The sequence below is a fragment of the Mercenaria mercenaria genome, chromosome 13 (assembly GCF_021730395.1).
Source record: "Mercenaria mercenaria strain notata chromosome 13, MADL_Memer_1, whole genome shotgun sequence".
Taxonomy (NCBI): domain Eukaryota; kingdom Metazoa; phylum Mollusca; class Bivalvia; order Venerida; family Veneridae; genus Mercenaria; species Mercenaria mercenaria.
The window spans coordinates 22,750,351-22,776,203 of record NC_069373.1 but is presented as its reverse complement, the minus strand read 5'-3'; the positions used below and the strand labels follow the sequence as shown (position 1 = coordinate 22,776,203).

The 25,853-nt window shown below is 35.9% G+C and overlaps 1 protein-coding gene and 1 long non-coding RNA gene across 3 annotated transcripts in view; one reads left to right on the top strand and one right to left on the bottom strand.

Moving 5' to 3' along the window:
* LOC123529371 (histone-lysine N-methyltransferase EZH2-like) overlaps positions 1 to 25,853 on the top strand; it is a 49,737-nt gene that overhangs the window by 4,284 nt on the left and 19,600 nt on the right. For both annotated transcript variants that reach the window (XM_053521326.1, XM_053521325.1), the window contains exons 2-10: positions 10,204 to 10,361; positions 10,969 to 11,097; positions 14,587 to 14,706; positions 15,468 to 15,666; positions 16,271 to 16,361; positions 18,386 to 18,549; positions 21,118 to 21,209; positions 22,721 to 22,880; positions 24,872 to 24,898. In XM_053521326.1, the coding sequence (XP_053377301.1) occupies positions 10,212 to 10,361; positions 10,969 to 11,097; positions 14,587 to 14,706; positions 15,468 to 15,666; positions 16,271 to 16,361; positions 18,386 to 18,549; positions 21,118 to 21,209; positions 22,721 to 22,880; positions 24,872 to 24,898 (1,132 nt within the window). In that variant the 5' untranslated portion in view covers positions 10,204 to 10,211. The remainder of the gene's footprint in view (positions 1 to 10,203; positions 10,362 to 10,968; positions 11,098 to 14,586; positions 14,707 to 15,467; positions 15,667 to 16,270; positions 16,362 to 18,385; positions 18,550 to 21,117; positions 21,210 to 22,720; positions 22,881 to 24,871; positions 24,899 to 25,853) is intronic.
* LOC128547848 (uncharacterized) lies at positions 1,334 to 2,480 on the bottom strand. Its single transcript, XR_008366690.1, has 2 exons — positions 2,226 to 2,480; positions 1,334 to 1,956 (listed from the first exon to the last, which is right to left on the bottom strand). It is a non-coding gene; the product is annotated as an uncharacterized LOC128547848 (long non-coding RNA).

Below are 25,853 nucleotides of genomic sequence, written 5' to 3'. Positions count from 1 at the left end.
GTCCAAACACTGTCTTATCGAGAGGATTCAGCCATTGCGTAGTGTGCGGAGGAAGTGCAAACAATGTTATGTTGTCCGCTCTAGCGCATTCTATGATGTCCAAGGTCTCATGGGAGCTATGACTATCTAAAATCAGAATCTGGGGTCTGTGCTGGCCTATGTTGGGAACAAAGACACCTTTGAACCATTCAGTACCGAGAGATTCCTCCATCCACCCCTTTGATTGATATGTCCATTTTGTACCAAATGGACCCTCGGTCACATTAAATGCGTTGAGTGACTTTTTTGTTTTCCCTTTGACCACGACCATAGGCGGGACGTCTTGACCTGCGGCATTAACGCATGCCGTAACAGTAATAGATTCTCTTGAATTCCCAACCCGCCCAGGAACATTGCGCATCCCCTTCGCCGCGAACACGCGTGTAGGTTTATGTGTTAAAGAAACGGACGTCTCGTCCATATTCCATATGCAATTGGGTTTATCGTTTAAGTTCAAATTGTTAATTGTATCTTCGAGCTCTTTAAAGTATTTATTGGTCACAGTTTGATTCAACATACGACTTCGAACCGTAGACAGTGCTATTTGCGATCTGAGACTAATAGAATTTCTCTTGATGAAACTGTTTACCCAGTCATCACCAGGAACGCCGTTTTTAAACGGTGTTTTGAGATGCATGGCTGTTGCTAGTCGTGCGGCCTTCGCTTTCAATTGCTGCCTATCAATACCAAAACCCATTTCTGCCGCCTCCTTAACTTTATCGGCAAGCATACGTTCAGCATGGGCAGGAAAAACGGGCTGCTTTCCGGTGTGGCCGTGGTCTCCACTCGACCACTTATCCTGTCATGCAAAGTTGACCGGGAACATTAAATGTAGCAGCCGCTTTGCGTAGACTCATGTTGCCGACGTTAACCTCTGTAACCGCCCGTTCCATATCACCCCTGTCATACTGGCATCTCATCCCTTTCCCCTTTTTGGGCATATCTGGAACAATATAACCATTAAATGAAACTTGCTAATTATAGGGCAAGAAGTCACAGTTTTAGTGGCACACGTTTAGGTCGCAAAAGGAAAAAGTCCAGTAGAAGGGGTTTTCGCCTTGGAATATACAATGGCATTAATGAACACGTTTGCCTTAAAGCCCTGCTCCGCGGCTATTCAAATTCTATTGTGCATATATATGCAACCCGATATTACCACGCGCCGCACTTTAGCACGCAAAACCTCAGGTATTTCAGATAGAATTATATATATAGATCAAATATTAACTATTTTGATATGCGTCATTGTTCATACTCCGAATTTCTATGCTTTTTCAGTGACAATAACAGGGTAAAACTGGAGCAGGTCTTTAATTAGAATAATGATGAAGCAAACATCCCAATTATGCTGGTTCAAAATGTTAGCTCTCAATTATGTAGATCTATATGTATGGGCATATATTATTTATTGGAATAAATGCAAAAAGAAAAATAAAGTTTCTTTTCATTTATTGTTATTCCTTAGTAAAGTATGAATAATTTTGTCATTATGTTTTCAATTATTGAATGTCAACTGCTTGATTTCGGGAATGCTCACAATGAATGCATTCTTATATCATCAGAAAGTTCAAGCAAACTATTGCGCTCTTCTTCAGTCACAAGCGGGGCTACTTTAGGAACTAGGAATACATGACTATCCGTAACAATTTCGTATCTTGTTGATCTGATTTTATCACTTTTCCATCTTTTTAACGTGTGCATAACAATGTCCGAAACACCAACATATTTCATCACAAGTTTTGCGAGTTTTAAGTGCAAGTGAAACAAAAAGGGGTGGTCAAAACACCATTCATGCTGGTACAACTCTTCAAGTTCTTTTACAGTAAAGAATTGCATTCTAGTTGCGGATCTAGGTACTGTAGATCTAATTCCAATTTCTTCGTTACGAAGTGATACAAGAATGTTTGATGAACCCATCTAGACAAAAAAAAAAAGCACAGTAAGTTCAAACTGGCCATAGATTAATGATATACTCAGTTTAAGGGCGGCATAAGACTGTCTGATAAACCCCAACGGAAGAAACTTTGAATTTTAACAACTGGGGATTATCGGACAGTTTATATTTTGTATATTTTAGGAAGAAATATCATTTTTTAGGCATTTGTGTCATGTTTACATGTTCCTGGACCATATATTCATATATCGTTTACAAAATAATACAAAGATGTTTCGTTATTGCTACGTACTTTGTGTGTTCAATATGACGTTTCAAATCGCGCGCCAGTAGTGACTTTCGTCAAGGTCGTGAAAGGGGCGTCACTCTGAGGAAACTCTTCTCTTCCAACCAAAATTGCCGTTACAAAATGTTGACCAATCATTTTACCGCATACATTCCACATTATGTTTATTAGTCAAAATGTAAACAAGAAAAACATTGGGCGTAGCTAGTGGTTAGATTAAACGTTGGGGTGCAATTTTCGTATTGTCCGATGAACCCGGGGTGTCCGATACAACAATAGTTTACTCTACAGATTATCTGTAAATTTACAGATAATCTATAATTTTACAGATTTTTCAATCTGTAAATTTACAGATCAAATGTTTGGAAATTGCTAAAATCTTACTTGGACTCAAAATCGCAGCTTGAAATTAATTGATTTATTTATGGTACACATAAATAAAGGTCAATGGTAACTTTCACTCATTTCTGTTGACTTTGATTTTTTTGAAAATGCCAAAAATTCAAAGTCAATAAAAATGGCTGAAACACACAAATGATGTTAATTTGTACATTCTGTAAATAAACAAATTAATTTTAAGCTGCGGTTTTGGAAATAAATGTAATTTTATCAATTTTCATACACACAATCTGTAAATTTACAGATCAAAATATCTGTAAATTTATATATTATCTGTAAATTTACAGATAATCTGTAAATATACCACTTTCCTAGACCTGATGATTACTCTGAACTGCTGAAGTGGTAGATTTGTTTCAAAAAGTGGTAGATTGGGTATCGAAAGTGGGAGATTTTTTCTTGCCATATTAACCTGGTTTACCATTAATTATGTTATGAAAGTAGACTGTAAAACGTGTCCATATATACAACAAGATAGCTTGTCACACAAATCATTTTTTTTTTATTATTCAGTGAATACATCTTTGTTTTTTTGACTACAGGCCTCTTTTGAAGATCTGAGAAATTCTTTGCTCACACTACACCAAAAAATTCACTGTCCTCATTGAAGTTACACCTTAACTATGAATTCAACGTTCTGTTTGCAAAATTGTCTCTGTGATCTGTTTGAATTTTTCTAACCATACTAAAACACCACTCAGGGGTTTTTTTTACGATAGGGGGAAGGGGCCCCAGCCTGTCATTGGGGGAAGAAATTAGCACGCAACGAGAAATTTTGGGGGATATTTTTCACTTGGGGGTTGGTGGGGGGTGGGGAATTTACAATTATGCATAATAAACACTTTAAACTATGTTTTTATTACATATTCCTGCAACTTTTAGCAACTATACACACTGTCACTTAGCAAATAAGCACATAGATGAAATTTGGAAATTGTTAGAATAGTGGAGATTTACGCAATAGATGGACTTGCACTAATGTTCACTTATCATTGTAACAAGGTGAGTGGGGAGAGTTGAAATGCTCAATTTAGCCGTATACAAGAAAGAAATCATTGAATAATTAAAGGTCACTAACGCAGGCTGGAAGAAGGATTTAATTGTCAGGGCTAGCACTGGGTTGAAAAAAGTTTGAGCCAAATTTTTACGCCATGGATCGAAGTGGCTCGCACGACCATTCGCGTGTCCACGACAGGGCTTTGGTGGGGTTCACAGGGGGCTTTGCCCCCAGAAGCTTTAGGGCTTTAAGGTATTTCAAATGCTTAGATTGCAGCAGAAAACACCATTATCCACAAATGTTAAATCATACTAAATGCTTCATAACTGAATGGTCAGTCCTTGTGTAATAATAAGCAAAACATTGCATCAAGGATAAATTTATTTTAAACCATAATTTATATCATTTCTCAATGAATTAACAATATATTATATACATGTAACTACTGGGACAACTCTTAAGCAGTGAATTTATTTATTAGTTTTGAAATAAATCACACAAACTTACAAGTAATCCACAAGCAACCAATGAAAGTCTGTTTTCCATTTTCTAGCTGGATTTAGAGTCCTAGTTTCACTTTTCACAGATTTTGCTTTCTTTGCAGGAGGTAAACTACCTGATTCAGAACTATCTTTCTCAGCCATAATGACAAGCAAGAAATTAATTTAAAAACATTTTATTATATACTTATTGGCATCAATAATGAATTACTCATTTGAAATAATTTTATGATAAAAGATGGCTCAATATTTTATTCAATCAAGGAACTTCAATCAAACACCTTTGATCCATGTATATTCATTAATCAGTACCAGTTTAGATAAACAAACTGTGAGAGATGCTTTTAATTACCCCAAGGGCACAGGTTTATTGTCACTTGATGGTGTTAATGGACCATGGACTGTGCCTCTTGTTTATTGCATGTTTTGTCACAGTCTGTCTTGGCACTCTTTGGTCCAAAATAACATTATATAAAAATTGACTGGTTTTTTAGAGTTTGAGCCATTTCTGAATTTTCTTGAGCCAAAATTAGCATTTTAAGCATTTTGCTCAAAATGCCCATTCCAGCGCTAGCCCTGATTGTGCGTTTTTGACTTGTTGACTTTATCTTCTTATAACTTTTCCAGTTATGAGACATGTTTGTTACTGTGTGTTGTTGTTGTGGTTTGTTGACGGTCACAGATGCCGCAAACTTACAAAGTGTGTCGTAATATGAGACATATACTTACGTCTTTTGCCGATGAAAAAGAAGTTTTTTTTAACAATCCCCGTTTACCTCTGAAAATGACTCTGATATTTTAGTCTTTTTACGCTTGGTACTGGAACCGATGATGTTGTAAAACAGTATGGTAAAGCGTCAATATGAACTAACGGAGTAATCTCCCTTGCTTTGTTTACAATTTCGGAGGGGGGAATTTTGGACGTAGGGGAATTTCGGACTGCGGTAGGGGAAATCCTTGGCTGTGGGGGAAATCCTCGGCTGGGGGACGAGGCCGATATTCGGCTGCTGCTATAGAATTAAAAAAAACCCTGCCACTTGAGATTAGATATGGCACAAAATGTGCACAAGTGAGTCCATTTGTAACCTTCTATAGCATAAAATCATTATTCGGTCTACACTGAAAACGATGAAAAACCCAACACATTTCTATGAAAAAAGAAAAATTTCAGTCTTCAGTGCAATATAAACTGCAATACAAACTGCAGTAACCAAAGTCATAGAGTAAGTAACCTTGGTAACCAAAGGAATATAATGGGTTGTAAATGGACACTTGTGCTGTTGTGCACTGACACTAAAATTTTGAAAAAGAGTACAGTAATCAAAGACATAGAGCAAGTAACCCTAGTAACCAAATGTATATAGTGAGTTACAAATGGACACAGTTGTGCAGAGGTGCACATTTTGGGCCATATATGCTCGAGATCAGCATTGCTGTGGGGCAGAAAAAGGATAGACAGAGCTACTTCACTGAGCTGTCCAAACCTCGTTTCATCTTCGACCAGAAACTGTCAAGACTTGTGTCTTCACTGATAAATGGCAGCTCCGAGTCTGGACTCAGCTGGTAGTCAGATACTCATCCATCAGCTGGTCTGCTTGAACATGGCACCCAAATCTGTCGGCCAGACTCAATACTGTAAAAAAATAAAAAAGATAAATTACTTATTTGCAGAATATATGTGAAAAAGACCTCATATTATAAAAAAAATTGCAAGTAGTTTTTATAAAGAAACATGTGTGTAATTAGCACTTTGTACAGTCTTGTAAATAGAAAGCACTGGTATATTAGTAGGTAGAAAGCACTGGTATATTACTAAAACCTTTTAATAAAATGTTTAGATAAATAAAATTATGTCAGCTAGTATTGTTGCTGATCATACAAAGTGAAGGTGTAATAATTCATTAATTGCTCTAAAAAACGTAAAAACATATTGAAAAACAAAGTACCTCTACCACCTTATACCTCTGAACTCAATAATTGGTAGGTCATCTTTTCACACCTCCTGATTTCTGGCCTAAGACAGTGCTTTGATGTGTTTTTAATCCTTCTGCCCAATTAACAGCTTGATAAAGTCATAATTGACATGTGTTTTTGTGTACAAAGTCCCAGGTCAAGGGAAAACGTGACTGGTTTACATTCCATAACCTAAAGTTAGACAAATATTATTCGATGTCATATAACCAGTCTCTGCTTGTCTGCTTCACTGATTTTATCACAGTAAGTCATATGCATAACTCAAACTTCGCAAACCAGTCCCATTTTATTTGTTTAAAACCCAGCTGTTTTAATAAATAATAATTGTCGGCGATCTATTTAAAAAACTGGTAGATTGTCAACCAAAATCGGTAGTCTACTGCCGAAATCAGGAGAGATCACATGTATGCATTGTCTACCTCAACCAGTCAAAAAAGGTTATTAATAAAACGCGGCCCGGCCCAAACCACAGAAATAGCCGATTCTGACTGTATGGAAACCATCTGAAAATTACGGATGGAAGGCTAATATAATTACGAATGATATCATGTCGATATCAACTTACATTCTGTCACATATACAGTCGAGTCCGCTTAATACGAACTCGCTTGATACAAATTTTCGGATTAAACGAACAAAGCCCGAATTCCCCGGCCGAGTCCTTCTATTTTCTTTGTAAAATTATTTCGGTAATAGCGAACTCACTTGATACGAATAATCGGTAGATACGAACACATTTTGGAAGTCCCAATAAGCTTAAATATTATATTTTTCCATCTTTTGATACGAATTAATTTTAGAAGTCGGGGACGTTATAAAATGTGTTGAAAATAATAATATGGTCAAGCTTGTGCCGCGTGGTAATTGGACAATGGAGTATTTCACACTTATTCTCAAACAAACACTCGGTCCTTTGTGTAGCATGTCAATATAAAATAATTCAATCAATTAACAGGTCAAGATTTAAGGAGATGTAAATAATTTTAAACACATTATTGACGTTCTATTGTCGATACAGATAGGCTGTGTCTTACAAAATATACAAACTTTTATACCTTAGAATGCTTGTTATATAGTACAAGCTTCAATATTGGCGGTGGATATAATTTGGTGCTCTTGACCTCAACCGCACATTAAAATTTAAATCAATACAGTTTTAACTGTTTAAGTATAACTTTTCTTGAGTAATTTCAATGTTATCTGAATGAATAAGCTTAATCATTTTAAAACTATTAACTACTTTCAGGTATCAAAATATTGGAATCTATTCACCGATGATACCGGTGATACTGCCCAAATTGCTCGGACAAATTATCTGGTTATAGATTCATTAATACGAATTTCGTTTGATACGAACATATTTCTTAGGTCCGGATGAGTTCGTATAAAGCGAGTTTGACTGTATATTTAGAAGTTAAAATCATTTATATTCATAGCTTTATAGTCATGTTCTCTTGTAGACCAATAGTCAATATTTCTAATTTAACAGGCACTTATTAAGATCTCCAATTTCACCTGCTTAAAAATTGTCAGACCATTTTATTTATATTTTCCTTTTCCCCCTCGTCAGTTTGTGAAATAAGAGGACGAAAAACAAATGCAGACGACAGGCAATGCTGACACAGTAAAGGCCACTTCGTACTAAACCTAGTGTCACATCAGTAGGTGTGAAAGTGGTTCATAACAACGTAATATTAACATATAAAATATCTCGTTATTTTAGGTATTTGCTTATGTCAAGTGCAATACCTCATTGAACATATGTTTCATCAATATTGTACTTTTCTTGTAGTACTGTTAAATAATGAAGTAAAATACACATTTGCATTGAAAAGATGACGGTATACCCACTCATAATTATATTAGCCTTCCATCCATAAGTTTCCGGTGGTTTCCGTACAATCAGAATGGGCTATTTTCGTTGTTTGGGCCGGGCCGGGTTTTATTAATAACTAGGGATGGGAATGAATACTGAAATCAATATTCGAATATTCGGTTTGCCATATTCGAATATATTCGAATATTAGGCATGTTTTAATGGAATTTTAAAATTTTTATTAAGTGATTGGCATATACACAATATATTCCGCTGTTTAAAACGCGAATCATCGTACGTAATAAGGCCTAAAAATGCTTGTTTCGGGTAACCCGACCCTACCTAGTTAGACCTGCGACCCTAGTGTTTTATTTCACGACTCTGTGAGTATGATCATGAACATATTTTACTAATTCAGATTTTTAGAAGAAACATTCAAATTTAGACTGTCGCAACTTTATCTAAAAATAGCAGGTCGTCCAATTCAAGCACGTGTCGCACAGTTGTATTACCGCCGCCATTTTGAAAATTTTCAGTCGGCATGTAAAAAGCTGACAAACTTAACGAAGGCAGACTAAACCTCCTTCAACATGATCGTATATTATTTCTTGATTTTATTATAATCTACTTCAAAATTTATTTCAAATACGGCCGATTGCCCGGGAGCTTTGGATGAAAACCGTTTCAGCGGATGGTATGAAATGTTAACCAAAATTTTGCCAAAGATCGCCAATGTCTACAAGTTTGGTATTGTTTTTGAAAAAAAAAATCTAAAATCTGTTACATAAAACAGGCCCCAATAAAAAATGAACAAAAGATAAAAAGATATCACATTTACGCCTGGTGCAAACTGTTAATCCGTAACGATGACCCCTCGCTGTCAATTATGCATTGCAATTTTCTTGATACCCCTGTTGCAAACTGTTAATCCGTAATGGTAGCCCTTGCCAATTATGCATAGCATTTTTTTTGTTAATTGGACATCTTTTGATATACGATTAACAAACACGACAGAACAAATGGTTTTATTCTGAAAAATTAGCATGCTTCTATTGGTCCATATAAACTATACTTAATATACACTAATTTACGAATATTCGAATTTGATTTTCATATCCGAATATTCGGCCTTTTTTCAAATATTCGAATATCCGAATATTCGTTCCCAATAATAACTGTCAAAAGAATATAATGATATTCATCTCTTGGGTACAGTTAATTATTTAAACTAGCAATCTATCCGATCTATATACCAACCATTGGTGTCTCTTTGACTTTTGCTCCTGTCCCCTATTGACTTCTTACCTATACGACTATGCATTGGGGGAGACCTGCGCTTTACTACAAAAGCATCTTCTAGTAATCTCCCTTCATTATACAAAATATGACTTGAAAAGTATTAATGGCAATTCATTGAATCTTCATGAAAATGATAGAGGGCATTGATGGGAAGTGCATTATCAAAGAACCATAACTCTACCTTACCTAGTTTTTGAATTATCTCCCTTTATTATACAAAATAAGGCTTGTCCGGAGCATTACTTGAAAAGTATTAATGGGATTTCATTGAAACTTCACAAAGTGATAGAGGCCATTGACGGGAAGTGCAGTGTCAAAGAACCATAACTCTGCTTTATCTAGCTTTTTTAATTATCTCCCTTTATTACACAAAATAAGGCTTGTCCGCAGCATTACATGTACTTTGAAAAGTATTAATGGCATTTCATTGAAACTTCACAAAATGATAGAGGTAGGCAAAAATTACACTTAATAATATGTCCCTTGCTTTAATTATCTCCCTTTATTCAATTTTATTCTTTTTATTATCTCCATTTCTTGTTTGTTTCTAATATGTTATTCCCCATATTGGGATAAGCACATGCATCGGAAAGCATCATTCGGTTTTACCGATTCCTTGTTATTTCAGGAGTTACAGACCTTTTAGATTGTGAAATATTATAATAATGAGCCGTGCTATGAGAAAACCAACATAGTGGCTTTGCGACCAGCATGGATCCAGACCAGCCTGCGCATCCGCGCAGTCTGGTCAGGCTCCATGCTGTTCGCTTTTAAAGCCTATTGGAATTGGAGAAACTGTTAGCGAACAGCATGGATCCTGACCAGACTGCGTGGATGTGCAGGCTGGTCTGGATCTATGCTGGTCGCAAAGCCACTATGTTGGTTTTCTCATGGCGCGGCTCATATGAACATCTGTTTATTGTGTATTTCATTCTCAAGTTTCTATTTGATTCAGATGAAACTTGGTAAACATCACCAACATCTTTTTTTACGTTTCAGAAAAACAAATGGCTAGCAGCATGGAAACTGTAGGTAGCCCAGAGAAGTGTGTGCCATCTACATCAAGCAAAACTCACATGGACTTGAAAGGAATCATTAGGTCAGAGTATATTAGACTACGCAGATCAAAGAAACTCAAACACACAGAGCAAGTAAAGGTAAATCTTCTGTTTGTAAGCTCACCTAGCAGTCTGATATTGACAGCAGTAAAATAAGATGGCAAACAGACACTGCAGTGTAAGTAGTGAACATTATGCTATGGATATACATGTAAGTTGTTGTCTGCTCTCTCTAAAACAAATGAAACTTGTTCCCTGATCTCTATGATTTTTTGTTGCAAAAACTGAACCAGTGAAATTCTTCAAAATAATTAACCAGTAACTTGAGAGAAACAGTTCCACCAATGAAACAATATTTTACATGAGAAAAATACAATATAGCTTAAGAGAAATCCTATTTCAGTCTGTTATCTCCTTTCAAATACGGCTTGGTCAGTTTTATCAGAGACCATCAGTATTAACAGCAAGCCTGTTACAGCTAAAACAGATAAAACAAGAGAAATTAAAACTGGACTTCAAATTACTATGTGTCAGAGCCAAAGGTGACAGAAACTTGACTAGCAATAAATACATCAACTGATTTTACATACTAAGGCATGATACAATTAAATCAATAGAAAGTACTAATAATTAAAATAATTCTGTAATAAAAGGTGTTTGCAAGATTTCTACCTTTCCATATTAAATGACATGTATAATGTTACAGGCATTATATAATGAGAATTGTAGAAAGATACAGGAAGATATAGAAGATCATCAGTCAGTACAGAAGAAGCCAGAGTTTCAGAGTTTCTACACTCCAGAAATCCTTACAGCCACACCAGTTACCCATAAGGTAAACAATTGCTTTCAGTCACTTCACTTCTCTATAGTTGCTTACATTTAATCCTCTTACTTTACTTTCCACTTAATCCTTAGTCACTTCCCACTTATCTTCTGTCACTTTCCATTTGTATTCAGTCACTTCCATTTGTCTTCAGTCACTTCCATTTGTTTTCAGTCACTTTCCATTTGTCTTCGGTCACTTCCATTTGTCTTCAGTCACTTTCTGTTTGTCTTCAGTCTCTTCCATATGTGGTCAGTCACTTCCATTTGTCTTTAGTCACTTTCCATTTGTCTTCAGTCACTTCATTTGTCTTCAGTCACTTTCCATTTGTCTTCAGTCACTTCCATTTATCTTCAGTCACTTCCAGTTGCATTCACACACTTTCCAATTGTCTTTAGTCACTTTCCCTTTGTCTTCAGTCACTTTCTATTTGCATTCAGACACTTTCCATTTGTCTTCAGACACTTTCCATTTGTCTTCAGTCACTTTCCATTTGTCCTCTGTCATTTTCCATTTGTCTTCAGTCACCTATTTGTCTTCAGTCCCTTCCATTTGTCTTCAATCGCCTTTTATTTGTCTTCAGTCACTTTCCATTTGTCTTCAGCCACTTCCCACTTATCCTCTGTCACTTTCCATTTGTCTAGTCACTTTCCATTTGTCTTCGGTCACTTCCCACTGGCTTCAGTCATTTTCCATTTGGCATTGATCAGTCACTTCCATTTGTCTTCAGTCACTTTCTATTTTGTCTTCAGTCACTTTCCATTTGTACTCAGTTACTTTCTATTTTGTCCTCAGTCACTTCCATTTGTCTTCATTCTCTTTCCATTTGTCTTCAGTCACTTCCATTTGTCTTCAGTCACGTTCCATTTTCTTTCAGACACTTCCATTTGTCTTCAGTCACTTCTATTTGCATTCAGACGCTTTCTATTTGTCTTCAGTCATTTTCCATTTGTCTTCAGTCACCTTCTATTTGTCTTCAGTCACTTCCATTTGTCTTCAATCACCTTTTATTTGTCTTCAGTCACTTTCCATTTGTCTTCAGTCACTTCCCACTTATCCTCTGTCACTTTCCATTTGTCTTCGGTCACTTCCCATTGGCTTCAGTCATTTTCCATTTGGCATTGATCAGTCACTTCCATTTGTCTTAAGTCACTTTCCATTTGTCTAAAGTCACTTTCCATTTGTCTTCAGTCACTTTCTATTTGCCTTCATTCACTTGAATCACTTCCTCTTACGTACGGTCACTTACTGTTATAGTTGTATTCAATTTGTTTTCAGTAACTTCCACACCTTCAACGTCTGTTGTCCGTCTGTCTATCGTCTGTCCGTTCACACTTCCCTTTAAACATCATCTGCTTCTAAACCACTCAGGGCTCTCGCGACTGGGCGACTTGAGCGAAATAGGCGCTCTAGAACTTCAAACTTCGCTCAGATCTAACCTCAAAGCGAAATGCAAGTCGCCCGATTTTCTTTGATTTCCGCATTCGCTAATTACTGCTACCCAGACTGTTGACAATTTGCACCGTGTCATAATGAGTGTTGAATACACAAACACACGCAGCATAATTTAAGCTCCGCCTACATCAGGTACTTGCGAGATTATCCCGAGAAGTGTGAAAGCGAATCAAATTATCCGATACACCAGAGTCTATTGTGTTAAGCCAATCAGCACCGCGCTTACGTCTTTGACACTTCGCGTTAATTGTCAACAGGTTCGAGAGCTAAAAAAAAACAATGTTTTATTTAAGAAACTGCTGATTAACCATGCGATTAATTAGAATATGGTACACAATTATTTGTTATCTATGATAAAAGAACGACATGTAATATATTAACTACGTTAAATTGACTTCCATCGATGAATTTATTTGAATATGTATTTCTAGATTACTGTACACATTTTACTTTCAGTTTTATATTTCGAGTGAGATACTGACATTTCTCGGTGAATGACTCGGTGCAAAGAGATATAAAAAATAAATACACTTCTACTTCTTTGCTGCTGTTAATAATAAACACTTCATACATGTACAAGATATAACCAAAATTCAGCGGGTTACATTTATAGCATCGGCTTGAATTTTGAAAACGACTTTTTTCAGAATTTTGTAAATAAACGATAACCACTGTATTGGAAATGATCTAACTAAGAAAATGAATGGTCACATCAATGTTTTTTATCAAGAAACAAGAAAATTACAGCTACCTTTCGAATCACTCAACATCATTGCGGTAGAAAAAGTCTTGAAGTTCCCACTTCTCCCTAAAGTCTCCCCACTTCTCCCTAAATCAGCTTGAGGGAGAAGTGAGTTCTCCCAAAAATTTGGACCTAGCTAGACCCCTGCCACTAGGCCAATTTTGTTGAAATTTCATTTGTTCCTTGGATGGTCGTCTTTAAAGATTGTTCAAAGAATTGAATTCCATACAGAACTCTGGTTGCCATGGCAACTGGAAGGAAAAACTTTAAAAATCTTCTTGTCCAAAACCACATATCATAGGACTTTTATATTTGGGATGTAGCATTATCTTGTGGTCCTCTACCAAGATTATGCAAATTATCCCCCTAGAGTCAAATATGGCCCCGCCCTGGGGGTCACATGGTTTAAATAGACATATAGGCAAAACTTTGAAAATCTTCTTGTCCAAAACCACTGGGCCTAGGGCTTTGATATTTGGTAGGTAGCATCATCTAGTGGTCCTATACCAAGGTTGTTCAAATTATCCCCCAGGGTCAAATATGGCCCCGCCCTGGGGGTCACATGGTTTATATAGACTTTTATAGGGAAAAACTTAAAAAATTTTCTTGTGCAAACCCAAAGGACCTAGGGCTGCAGAGTAGATGATTTTAGGGTCACTCTATTAAAGGTCAAGGTGGCAGCGGACAGAACATGGAAATCCATTTCCGGTCAATAACTTAAGAACCCTTCAAACTCCATAGAGTGATAGAGTAGATGACCCCTATTGTTTTTGGGATCACTCCATCAAAGGTCAAGGTCACAGGGGGGCTGAACATAGAAAACTCTTTCCAGTCATTAACTTGAGAACCACTAGGCCCAGAACTTTAAAACAAGTATATGATCCCTATTGCAGCCAATCATCAGTGTCTCTTTGACTTTCTCTCCTGTCCCCTATTGACTTCTTGCCTATAAGACTATGCGTTGTGGGAGACATGCGCTTTTCTATAAAAGCATCTTCTAGTTTTACCAACAATCTACATGTCCAATATATATTTAATGTACTGTCCCGTACGACTGGATATTTAAAATAGTCTCAAAAAGTTGTCACCCTTTAAAGATTAAGGCCATTGTAAGAAATAATAGTAACTATGCTGTTCAATTTTCATTTAAAACAAGTCTTTCCTTCCATGATTTGGCATTGTTTGAAATTTTATTTTCAAAATATTGACTTCGCCATTAAGGATAAAAATTCCTCAAAGAAATGCATACTGTTTTTTTTTTACATATTGTAAATATTTACCTTGTGTTGCAAATATTGTAGTGTGAAGTAACAAGTGCAGTGAAGGAGCTAAGTGTACAGTCGGTACCACTGAGGTTGATGAACTCACTCAAGCCAATACCTTCAATGTATTCATGGGCGCCGCTGCAACAGAACTATGTGGTTAGTGCATTTTATTACCAAAGGGTTCCGGCACATGAGTGGATTGAGTTTAATGACTTATTTTTGTGTCCTAGAGCCATAATTGTAAAAAAAAACCAGACTAATATGACTGCTCCCTAGACAAAGGTTTTAACCCCTCATAGGCTATGTTTACAACTACTTTCTTTATATGGCCAAGTGCTCCTTTTAGCACCCATCAATGCTGAAAATATAAAAAAATTCAATGACTTCTTTTAATGAAGCCTTTAAGGATATTCAGCAACTTGAATCTATTGCATCATTGTTAGGTCCTCTCTCAAGTTTGTTCAAATGCCTGGCCCCTTTTTTTGGGCAAGCCAGAGCTAAAGGTAGGAAAACTGTAAAAGAAAATCTTTCCATGAACTACTTGATTGTTCTCGAGAAAACTTGGCCTGTAATGTTCTTCTAAGCTCCTGCTCATATTTGTTCAAATGGTTCTAGTTGATTCCTTTTAAGGGCAGGCATAGCTAAAATCGAATACACTTACAAAACTTCTTCCAAAAAACTGTGTGATGTTATCTTCCAGTGTTTTATCACATATATACAAGGTCATCACTCATCAGTAAAGTTCATGAAGCTTAGGACAACCATTGCCATTATGACCCTTTTGTCTTGTTCCTTAGTGTTGAAGGGTGTGACAAAATTGTTAAATAATTCTGGGAGCTGTCTTGTTTGAAATGGCACTATGTTGTTTTGTTTTTTAAAACACAACTATTTAGCACAAGATCATTTAATGTTCACAGGTAGAGGATGAAACGGTGTTACATAATATTCCATATATGGGAGATGATTTGTTAGAAAAAGACACCTCCTTTATTGAAGAGCTAATCAAGAATTATGATGGCAAAGTTCATGGGGATAAGGACAAATCCATGCTTGATGATGAATTATTTCTCAACCTTGTACAATCTGTCTCAACAATCTATGATAAAGATGTTCCTGGTAAGTAATTCCTAATGCTATGTACTGTTTTAGTTATCAGTGATACAAAACACATATCATCCATGTATATTTCTGTAGGTATTTCTAGTAATACTATGTACATTTAATTATAGCTTTCTGGTCCTATGTTTTTCTGGGACAACAACTTGTGTATAAAGAGAATTGGAAACACAGTTTTACCCTTGCAAGATCTTGGTAAGTACATGAGACTGCAGGTAATTTCAAATAAATTGGCTCTCTTGTTTCCTCACTAACACAACTTTGCACTATCCAGCATTGAAAAAGTGTAACATGCTAACTCCTTGAAGAAGCAACTTTTATGATAGCTCTACAACCATATACTGACTACAAATTGCTTGCCACACATCACAGTAAGTACGGGTTTTGTCCCAAGTCCAGTTCTCCATTACAAGAAAGATATCCAGTTAGTCAGTTTAGTCAGTGGGTTTTGAACAGGTAGCCGCCTTTTCATGTGTCACCAGAGGTTTACCTCCATCCTTAGGAGTAGCTGCAAAGTCATCACCTTTCAAGGTGTTAATACAAGTACGAGTTAAAATGAAAACAAAAAAAATCCTAGCTATATATTTTGTAAACTGTTTTACAGATTCTCAGATGACTTTTCCAGAAGATAAAATATTTGAAGCTATGGCTGAAGTTTTCCCAGAGAAGGGAAAATCTGACAACTTGAAACACCTGTAAGTAAAAACTTCTTGCAAACCCATTTTTCTGTGATTTTTCTCAACACAAGTTGGTTTCATGCCTATAAAATTGAAAGTAATGTTGATATTTCCAGTTAGTAGAGGATAAAATTTAATTAGCAGCACCATGAGAAAACCAACATAGTGCATTTGCGACCAGCATGGATCCAGACCAGCCTGCACATCCGCGCAGTCTGGTCAGGATCCATACTGTTCACTAACAGTTTCTCTAATTGTGATAAGATTTGTAAGCGTATGTGCAGGTCTGGATCCATGCTGGTCGTAAATGCGCTCTGTTGGTTTTCTCATGGTGCGGCTCAAAATTGCTCAAAATACGACGACGTTTACGACAAACTAAATGTGTTTGTATATTCATTCTTCTGAAGAAAAAAACATGAACCTGTCTCCGATCTGATGCTTAATGGTTTAATTATTAAATGCAGAAATAATGAATAAATTGCTGCAGAAACGCTTCAAAACACTGTTGCCTTAAAATGACGTCATGACGATTCGTGTCAGTTACCACACAAAATTAATGGCTTTTGTTTTGAAAGTACGTAATTCTGTGCATTTTCTTTATTTGAACTATTTTTAAACAGCCTTTATTTGCTGAAATATCTTATATGAGTCTTTCGCTCTGAATAATAATCAATATTTTGCTTCTTTTATGTAGTTATTTTGAAATGTTTTGCGGAATGTAAGAAAATGGATGATGGTAACCAATGTTATTGGGAATATAGTTGGGTGAAAGATTACTTATTACGGCCATTTTCAAATAAAAATTAGGCAATTTGATTTGTTATACCTAGTTTTCAGTTTCCGTTGATAAATTGTCAGTATTATACTAAAACTAAGCTCTAAAATTGTTCAAATTTCAGTAGAAAATTGTATCTTGAATTAAATTGATGTTACCATGGAAACGAAGCCTGTGACCTATATATCTAAATGTAAAATTCAAAAATGTTGACACTAGTCTATGTAAGGAACACAGCTTCGGCTTTTTATTTTCATTTTAACAATATCAATGAGAATAATAGCAGCATGCAGAACGATTTTTCCATAAATAACGTCAGACGAGGGGAACTGCTGTAAGTATTTTAAGCTGTGAAATTTGTTTAAATAAATGCAGATAACACGAAAATACTACTTACGTTAGAAATAAGATGTTTTAAAGCTACATCAACAAGAAAGATAATTTTATTTAATATTTTTTATAAGAAACTACGATAAAAAGCAAGATATAAGCTATTTCAAACATCTGTTGCCATGGTTACTTTAAACTTTAAGAAAAATAGAGTACCATGTAACGTTCTTGGTATTTTGCTAATAATATTACCCAAATATTCCATGTTGGTCATTAACAGAATGGCACTGGAGCCGTCGAAAATCCTGTTTTCATACATACATGTAGTTGTTTAAAAATGAGAGAAAATGCGTTACCATGGATACACGAGCCCTGCGACATATACATTTTAACCTTTTATCAGGAAGCTAACGCACATGCTAGTAAAATTATCAATTGTGCAGACTTCTACGGATAACAATGAAACCAAAATACACTGAAAAGTGTCAAATATCCGTATTTTCCTTCTTCTTTCTATATAAAATACCTTTGGAGGGTCATGTACTTCAAACCTGGATAAAAATTGTATTTGAAGGGATAGAGATAAACGAAATTGAGATTGTAGCAGTTCAAACATTAAATTACACGAAATATAAAAAAATTGCTGCGGCTCTACTAATTTGAATTTACCCTGGTAACAAGGTAACCTACCTCCTTAAGTGCACTTCCCTTGAATAATTTAGGCTATTTTAAATTTGAAACTTTGTGCATTTTGTTCATTATTAATAGATGCGTAGGAAGGGCAAGAGCCATAACCCCTTTCTGGCATATTGCTTTATGTGAAGCACTTACAGATAAGCACTGGCACCTGTAGGTGGTGCTCTTCTATTTATTTGTTTGTACTGTTACTGGGATTGAAACAATTGGTTGACAATGTTCTTTATTTCTTACACTTCAGGTACCGAGATTTACTTGAAAAAAATGATCCGAGTTCCTTGCCCCCTGAATGCACACCCAACATTGATGGCCCAAATGCCATGTCAGTACCAAGGGAGCAAACTCTACACTCTTTTCATACATTGTTTTGCCGCAGATGTTACAAGTATGACTGCTGTCTTCATCGTAAGTATTTCTATCATTCCCCACTTGATTTGCCTCGACTTAGTCAAAAATATGCATAAAAAAAGGTCCAAGTTTGTGTTGCATGTATCCCAAAAAGTATTTGTCCTGGGGTTATGAAACTTTACAGGAATATTATTCAGCATGTGTAGATGTTCACCTGGAGTTTTGTTAGAGATTTCATTCTGCAAGACCAGAGTTATTGCCCTTGACTTAGTCAAAAATATGCATAAAAGGACATTAAAGTGTGTCATCTATCTTAAAAAGTATTTGACCTAGGGTCATGAAACATAGTAGGAATATTATTCAGCATGTGAAGTTGTGTACCTGGGGTTTTGTTTGGGATTTCTGTTTTTCAGACGAGAGTTATGGCCCTTGATTAAGTAATAAAATATACATTAATGACATACAAGTTTGTGTTGCATGTATCTCAAAAAGTATTGAGTTATAGAACATGGCAGGATTGTTATGTAGTAAGTGAAGTTGGTTGTGCAGCTGGTGTCCTCTTAGATTTCACTAAGCCAGGTCCAAGTTATGGTCCTTCACTTAGTGAAAACTTAAAAGTTTTGAGTTGCATATATCTAAAAAATATTTCACCTAGAGTCATGAAACCATGTAGGAATGTTATTCAGCATGTGGAGTTTTGTTTTTACTTCACTCTGCAAGACCAGAGTTATGGCCCTTGTCTAAGTCAAAAAATAAAGTTTGTGTCCCATGTATCATAAGGATTGTTATAAAGCATGTGAATTTGTGCATCTGGATGGACAAGGGCAACTCTAAATAAATATACACATCTAGTTACATAATATGTTTTGAAAAAAGGGACAATTATTATGTTATGATTTTGTCTGTCAGTCGATCAACAATTTTCATTTCAGAACTAAGTCTAGATAGTATAATGGCTACAGCTTTCATACTTTACACAGTCATTAAGTGTCACTAGATAAAGATCCCTATTATTTTTGAGTTCAAAGGTCAAGGTCTATGATGGATACCCCCTTAAAAAGGATTTTACTATCATTAATTTATTTCAACAAAGCTTGAACTGTTTCTATATGTAAATGTTATCAGTAAGAGAATAGGCAAATCTTGACCAGCTTTCTGTGTTTTTTTTGCATACTGTAGGAGTACATTTATTAGCGCGGCAAAAATTTAGCGCAAACACTATTTTTGGTAAAATATCTAATTAATGCGTGGACGTGAATTAGCGCTCTCGCGAGACCGCTCATTTCTAATTTTAGCACTGTCCGAGATGAGGCTCTCGGAGATTTATGGAGATTCACGGAAATAAACTTAACTGTCAGCAATTTTTATGTAATGTGTTTCTGCTGTAATTATACGTCATACTGATTATGAAATCAACTTTTTTCTCTGTTAGCAGGCTAAAGAAAGTACGATTTATTTGAAATTGTATACTTAAGTGTTATACCATAAATCTCTCGAAAATGCGATAATTCTTCTGTGAACGTATTGTAAATACTAGTTACTACTAGTAAATATCTGATGATTGATTAAAGTCATTTGTCATTCCAATTATTCAAAGTTTCCAGCGCTGGTACAGTGATGAAATAGAACATGCCTTCGCAGAAGGAACCGAGATTAAAAATCTTGACGTAAACTTAAAATTGAGTAGACTAAAACCTATCCATGCTGCCTTACAGGTCTAATGGACGCAATCGAAAAAATCTGTTAGCTAGAAACTTTAAAACATGTACCAAGTATGACTTTAAGATAGTGTGCCGTGATGATACTTGTATTTTTTCAATGATACTTTCAACTGTATATAAAGTATGATATTGCCTACGTAACTGTATTGTCTTCTTGCATTTAATTACAATAATCTGCGTGTTTTATATTCTATATACTAGTTATAATTGCTGAAATAAAACGAGATTGTCACACATTTTAATCATTTAATCCCCTTTGTCCATGCATTGTGTCCTGATACAAACGTTCACACCTTTCCGTAAACGAGCGACTGCAACAGCGGACATGCCCGAAGGTGATACGGAAATCGATAACAACTTGATCAAGTGAGAAAAAAACAACACAAACTACAAGCTTAAATATTTTATTTTGCATGATCATATACAAAATGTATTTAAAATAATAATATGAACAATAAACAGGAATATCATACCTACCTTAAAATATTAGCAAGCAGTGTAACTAGTGCAAACTCTGAAGAATATTTATTTGCAAAAGTACGAAGAAAACATCATCAAATGAAAATGTACATGAAAATGCTTGGACAAATTAATGCGCGGACATGAATTAGTGCACATGCGATAGCACTAAAAGCGCTGTTATTAGTACCCCGCTAAAATAAGTAAGCCTACAGTACTCGACAAGTCTGTAAAAATTGGAACAATTACTTACCAGTGCAGCTTTGAAAATATAAAGAAACTGAAAGCAGTATGACATGGGCAGACTATTATATTTTTTTTTGCAAAATTCTCATGTATTTATGATAAAAAATTCTTTATATTTTAGGAAAGGGTGTAGTAGCCAGGATGAAGTGTTTAAATTGGAACAGAAATAAATAAAGCTATTTTGTCCTATAAATTGCAGCTTACAGACCAAGTCCGAGTAAGTTGATGAGGAAGATGCCAGACAAGAAACAGGAACCAGAGCCCTGTGGTGCTGATTGCTTTATGCACATTGTATGTAAATGTTTTCAGTATGTTATTTTACAGGGTGATCTTTTCCCATCACCTGTGGTAAATGTCTGTTATTCTTCACCATCAATAATTGCTATAAAAGACATCTCCATAACCAATGGGGAGGAAAAACTTCAAAATGTTGTTAGAAACCATCTTCTTAATTGAAAGTAATTTGATATACATGTTCTGTGGGTGACCTTCAACCAAAAGTGTTCAGTTATTCAAGTTTGTGAAAGACTATGGCTGTTAAGGGGCTTGATCACTTTTTATGCCCCCAAAGGGAGGCATATAGTTTTTGAACCGTCTGTCAGTCTGTCGGTCTGTCAGTCTGTCCGCAATTTTCGTGTCCGGTCCATATCTTTGTCATCCATGGATGGATTTTCAAATAACTTGGCATGAATGTGTACCACGGTAAGACGACATGTCGCGCGCAAGACCCAGGTCCGTAGCTCAATGGTCAAGGTCACACTTAGACGTTAAAGGTCATTTTTCATGATAGTGCATTCGTTTCCGGTCCATATCTTTGTCCTCCATGGATGGATTTTCAAGTAACTTGGCATGAATGTGAACCACAGTAAGACGACGTGTCGCGTGCAAGACCCAGGTCCGTAGCTTAAAGGTCAAGGTCACACTTAGACATTAAAGGTCATTTTTCATGATAGTGCATTCGTGTCCGGCCCATATCTTTGTCATCCATGGATGGATTTTCAAATAACTTGGCATGAATGTGTACCACAGTAAGACGACGTGTCGCGCGCAAGACCCAGGTCCGTAGCTCAAAAGTCAAGGTCACACTTAGACGTTAAAGGTCATATTTCATGATAGTGCAATGATGGGCATGTCTGGTCCATATCTTTGTCATTCATGCATGGATTTTAAAATAACTACGCATGAATATGTGGCACAGTAAGAGGATGTGTCGCGCGCAAGACCCAGGTCCGTAGATCAAGGGTCCTAAACTCTTAACATCGGCCATAACTATTCATTCAAAGTGCCATCGGGGGGCATGTGCCATCCTATGGAGACAGCTCTTGTTCTTTTATAGTTTCTTGTATAGGTTATGAATTTATTTCATCGAAAAGTTTCTTGGATGACCATCTAGCACGATTTTAATAAGTGCTCAAGGTCACCTTTGTTAACAGTTTGACTTTCAGCATTCTAGAGGTAACAATGTTGACCCAGTCTTGATGAAATTTGGTCAGAATGTTTCCCTCAATAAAATTTTGGACAGTTGTTAAACTGTTTCAACTAGGATCAAAAACTAGTTCCTAGGTGAAACAATAGAAAACCTGGTTAACACTTTAGAGGCCACATTTTCAGCATGATCTTCACAAACTATCAATAGAGTCACACAGTATTTACTGACAGCTCTTGTTTAATGGCTCTTTAAAGTGCTTGAACAGAAATGTGTTCCTAGTCTAACCTTTTCATCTTTCTTAAGCACAGTGAGGATTAATACGAGTAGAGTTATGTGATTGCAATATATGAATTCTGTTTGGTCTACTGTCAAGGTTGGCTACAAGGAGAAGGAGGTCTCAGCTTCAGATTCTGAAAAATCTGACAAGGAATGTAAAAATGAGCGCAGTAAATCACCTATAGGTATGACCAAAGGAAAGAAACGCAAGAATAATGGAACTGGCAGTGGCAGTGAGGACAGCAATGATGGTTTAGGTACGTCTTTACTGCTCCTAATCATCAACAATTTAACAGACATTTTTTTGTACTTTTAAATGCTTTATGTTTTGAATGCTGTATGTATAATAAGAGTGTATAGACCAAAAAAAACTATGCTGGTATTTACTCACATGACTACCAGTACTGTAAAAAAGTTTGAAAAAATCAGCAGGACATAGGCATTGTAATGAAAATTGTGGCAGATAAAACAGATTAGCAGATTAAAGTTGAAAAGTTTGAATTCCTGATACAGAATATTGTTGCATGAATCTAGGTGTCATAATATTTTTATCTGCTATGTGTTAATAAAATGACACGAGATATAGTATTTTCCCAATTTTAGTAGGATTTAGTTTTGAAGGAAATCAGCCAGTTAATTGACCTTTGTAGTTTTTAGCTCGACTGTTCGAAGAATAAAGAGAAATGTACCTCATCCTGACCTCAGAATAGGCGTCAGCATTGCCATTGCATTCAGACTGAAGTTTTAAGGCAGGCTTCTCAATTTGACTATATTTTCTTGACTACTGTGCCTGTAATCATCAGACTTCACCTATGGATTGATCTTACTAAGAGACAGCCATCTTTTGGTTTAGGGTCAAGTACTCCAAAAGACAAGGTCACTTAGGTCATGTTTTTGTCATGGTTAAAGTTTTATAACGTGCTTCTCAGTTTCACTTACATCTCATACTCTTTCTTAGTACTGGTATCCTTCTTACCCCCACCCACTAAGAAAATACATTCCATTTCTCACATCAAATTACATTTCATGTGTTTTTAGCTCACCTGAGCACAAAGGCGGGGGGGGGGGGGGGCTCACCATCCGCTGTTTGTCCGTCCACACTTTCTTTAAACAACATCTCCTCCTAAACCACCAGGCCAATTTTGATGAAACTTCACAGGAATGTTCCTTGGATGGTCTTCTTTAAAAATTGTTCAAAGAATTGAATTCCATTGCCATGGCAACCGAAAGGAAAAGCTTTAAAAATCTTCTTGTCCAAAACCACAGGTCCTAGGGCTTTAATATTTGGTATGTAGCATCATCTAGTGGTTCTCTACCAGAATTATTCAAATTTTCCCCCAAGGGTCAAATATGGCACCGCCCTGGGGGTCACATGGTTTATAATAAACTTATATAGGGAAAAACTTTGAAAATCTTCTTGTCCAAAACCACAGGGCCTAGGGCTTTGATATTTGGTATGTAGCATCATCTGGTAGGCCTCTACCAAATTGTTTAAATTATCCCCTTGGGGTCAGATATGGCCCCCTTGGGGGTCACATGGTTTATATAGACTTATATAGGGAAAACTTTGAAAATCTTCTTGTACAAAACAACATCGCCTAGAGCTTTAATATTTGGTATGTAGCATTGTGTAGTAGTCCTTTACCAAGATTGCTCAAATTATCCCCTGGGGTTGAAACTTGCCCCATTTCGGGGTGGTGGGGGTGGGGGCAGGAAACAAACAAACACACATACTTATTGCCTGTATTTATTTAGTAGAAACTTTTAACTGTTCAAGCAAGCAACTCAAGTGAGCGATATAGGGCCATCATGACCCTCTTGTTATACTAAACACAGTTGTGGTCACCATTCATTGTTCAATGTATATATTTGAATATATTCAAGGGTCAGGGTCAGGTGAGCGACTAATACCCTGTTTTTAAAAAAGGTGAAAATATTTGCTATTAGATTTAAGCACAAGTATCCCGCCGTTACATAACTGAAATACTGTTGAAAAATGGCGTTAAATCCAAAACAAACAAATAAGCACAAGTATTCTTTAAAATGGTGTTCAGTCTTTGTTTTGTTTTATGGAATATACATGTCTCTCGTTATTTTCTTTTTCATTGTTCATTGTGTATTGATAGGCTAAAGTATCATGCTTAGAGCATCAATATTGTGATAAAAATTGCACAGTTTTTCTTCAAGCACCTAGCATGTTGTAGATATTGTGTTATTTGTAGTGTAGCATGATCATGTTATTTTTCAGGTTCTTTCATGAAAGCAAAGTATAAAAGTAAGTAGTACGCACATTTTTAGTTTAGATATTTGAAGTATAGTGAGAGCTATTCTACTCAACCAAGCTTCACTATCATCAACAGCATCACAACTTGCTTAAATTTTGACAGGCAAGGTAATTTCTCAGTAACCATTGCATACATTGGATCATCATACATACTAAAAGTTATGTAAAGTTGGTGAATGTTTTGCTTGCAAATAATCTGTATCTTGGGAACAATTGCATATATTAGATTGAAATTACACACAGTATTTCCTTGTCATCATCCCTACTGAACTAACCAAGTTAGATAACTGGGTGGAATTTAATACTAATTATGGCCATTTTTCGACTAGTAAAATTTGGTTAAAGTTTTGTATACGACTGACTATCAAGCTATTTCAATAACAGTCATATGTGTTGGATTGAAACTTCACATGATGCTTCCAGTCATAGTACCTATTGAAATAGCTAAGTTATATAACTTCTGGTTGGATTTATTGTGATAAAGGGCACTTTTTCAACTCAGAAAATGTGGTTAAAGTTTTGAGCTGTATCTCAATAATGATTGATACTTCACACAAGCAACCGTCTCATCAAACATACTGACATACCCAAGTTAGAGAACTCTTGGGTTAAGTTAATACAAATTATAGCCCTTAGATGACTTAGAAAATTTGGTTGAAGTTCTGCATGCAAGTTGTTATCATTGCCATAATAAAATTTTAATTTGTAGTTAAATATAGTAAAATAATTCAGTTACATAAATCTTGGAAATTATGGCCCTTGTTCAACATAAAAGTGGATGAATAGTTGTGTGTTTTCTTTTGAACTGTTCTTTATTTTTGTTCATTTAAACATACACAAGTGAAGGTGTACTTATAAATTTCATATACTATACTTTCCTATACTTTTGTTGCGTATGTGTAGATTTAGTGTGTTTTTAGCTCACCTGTCACAAAGTGACAAGGTG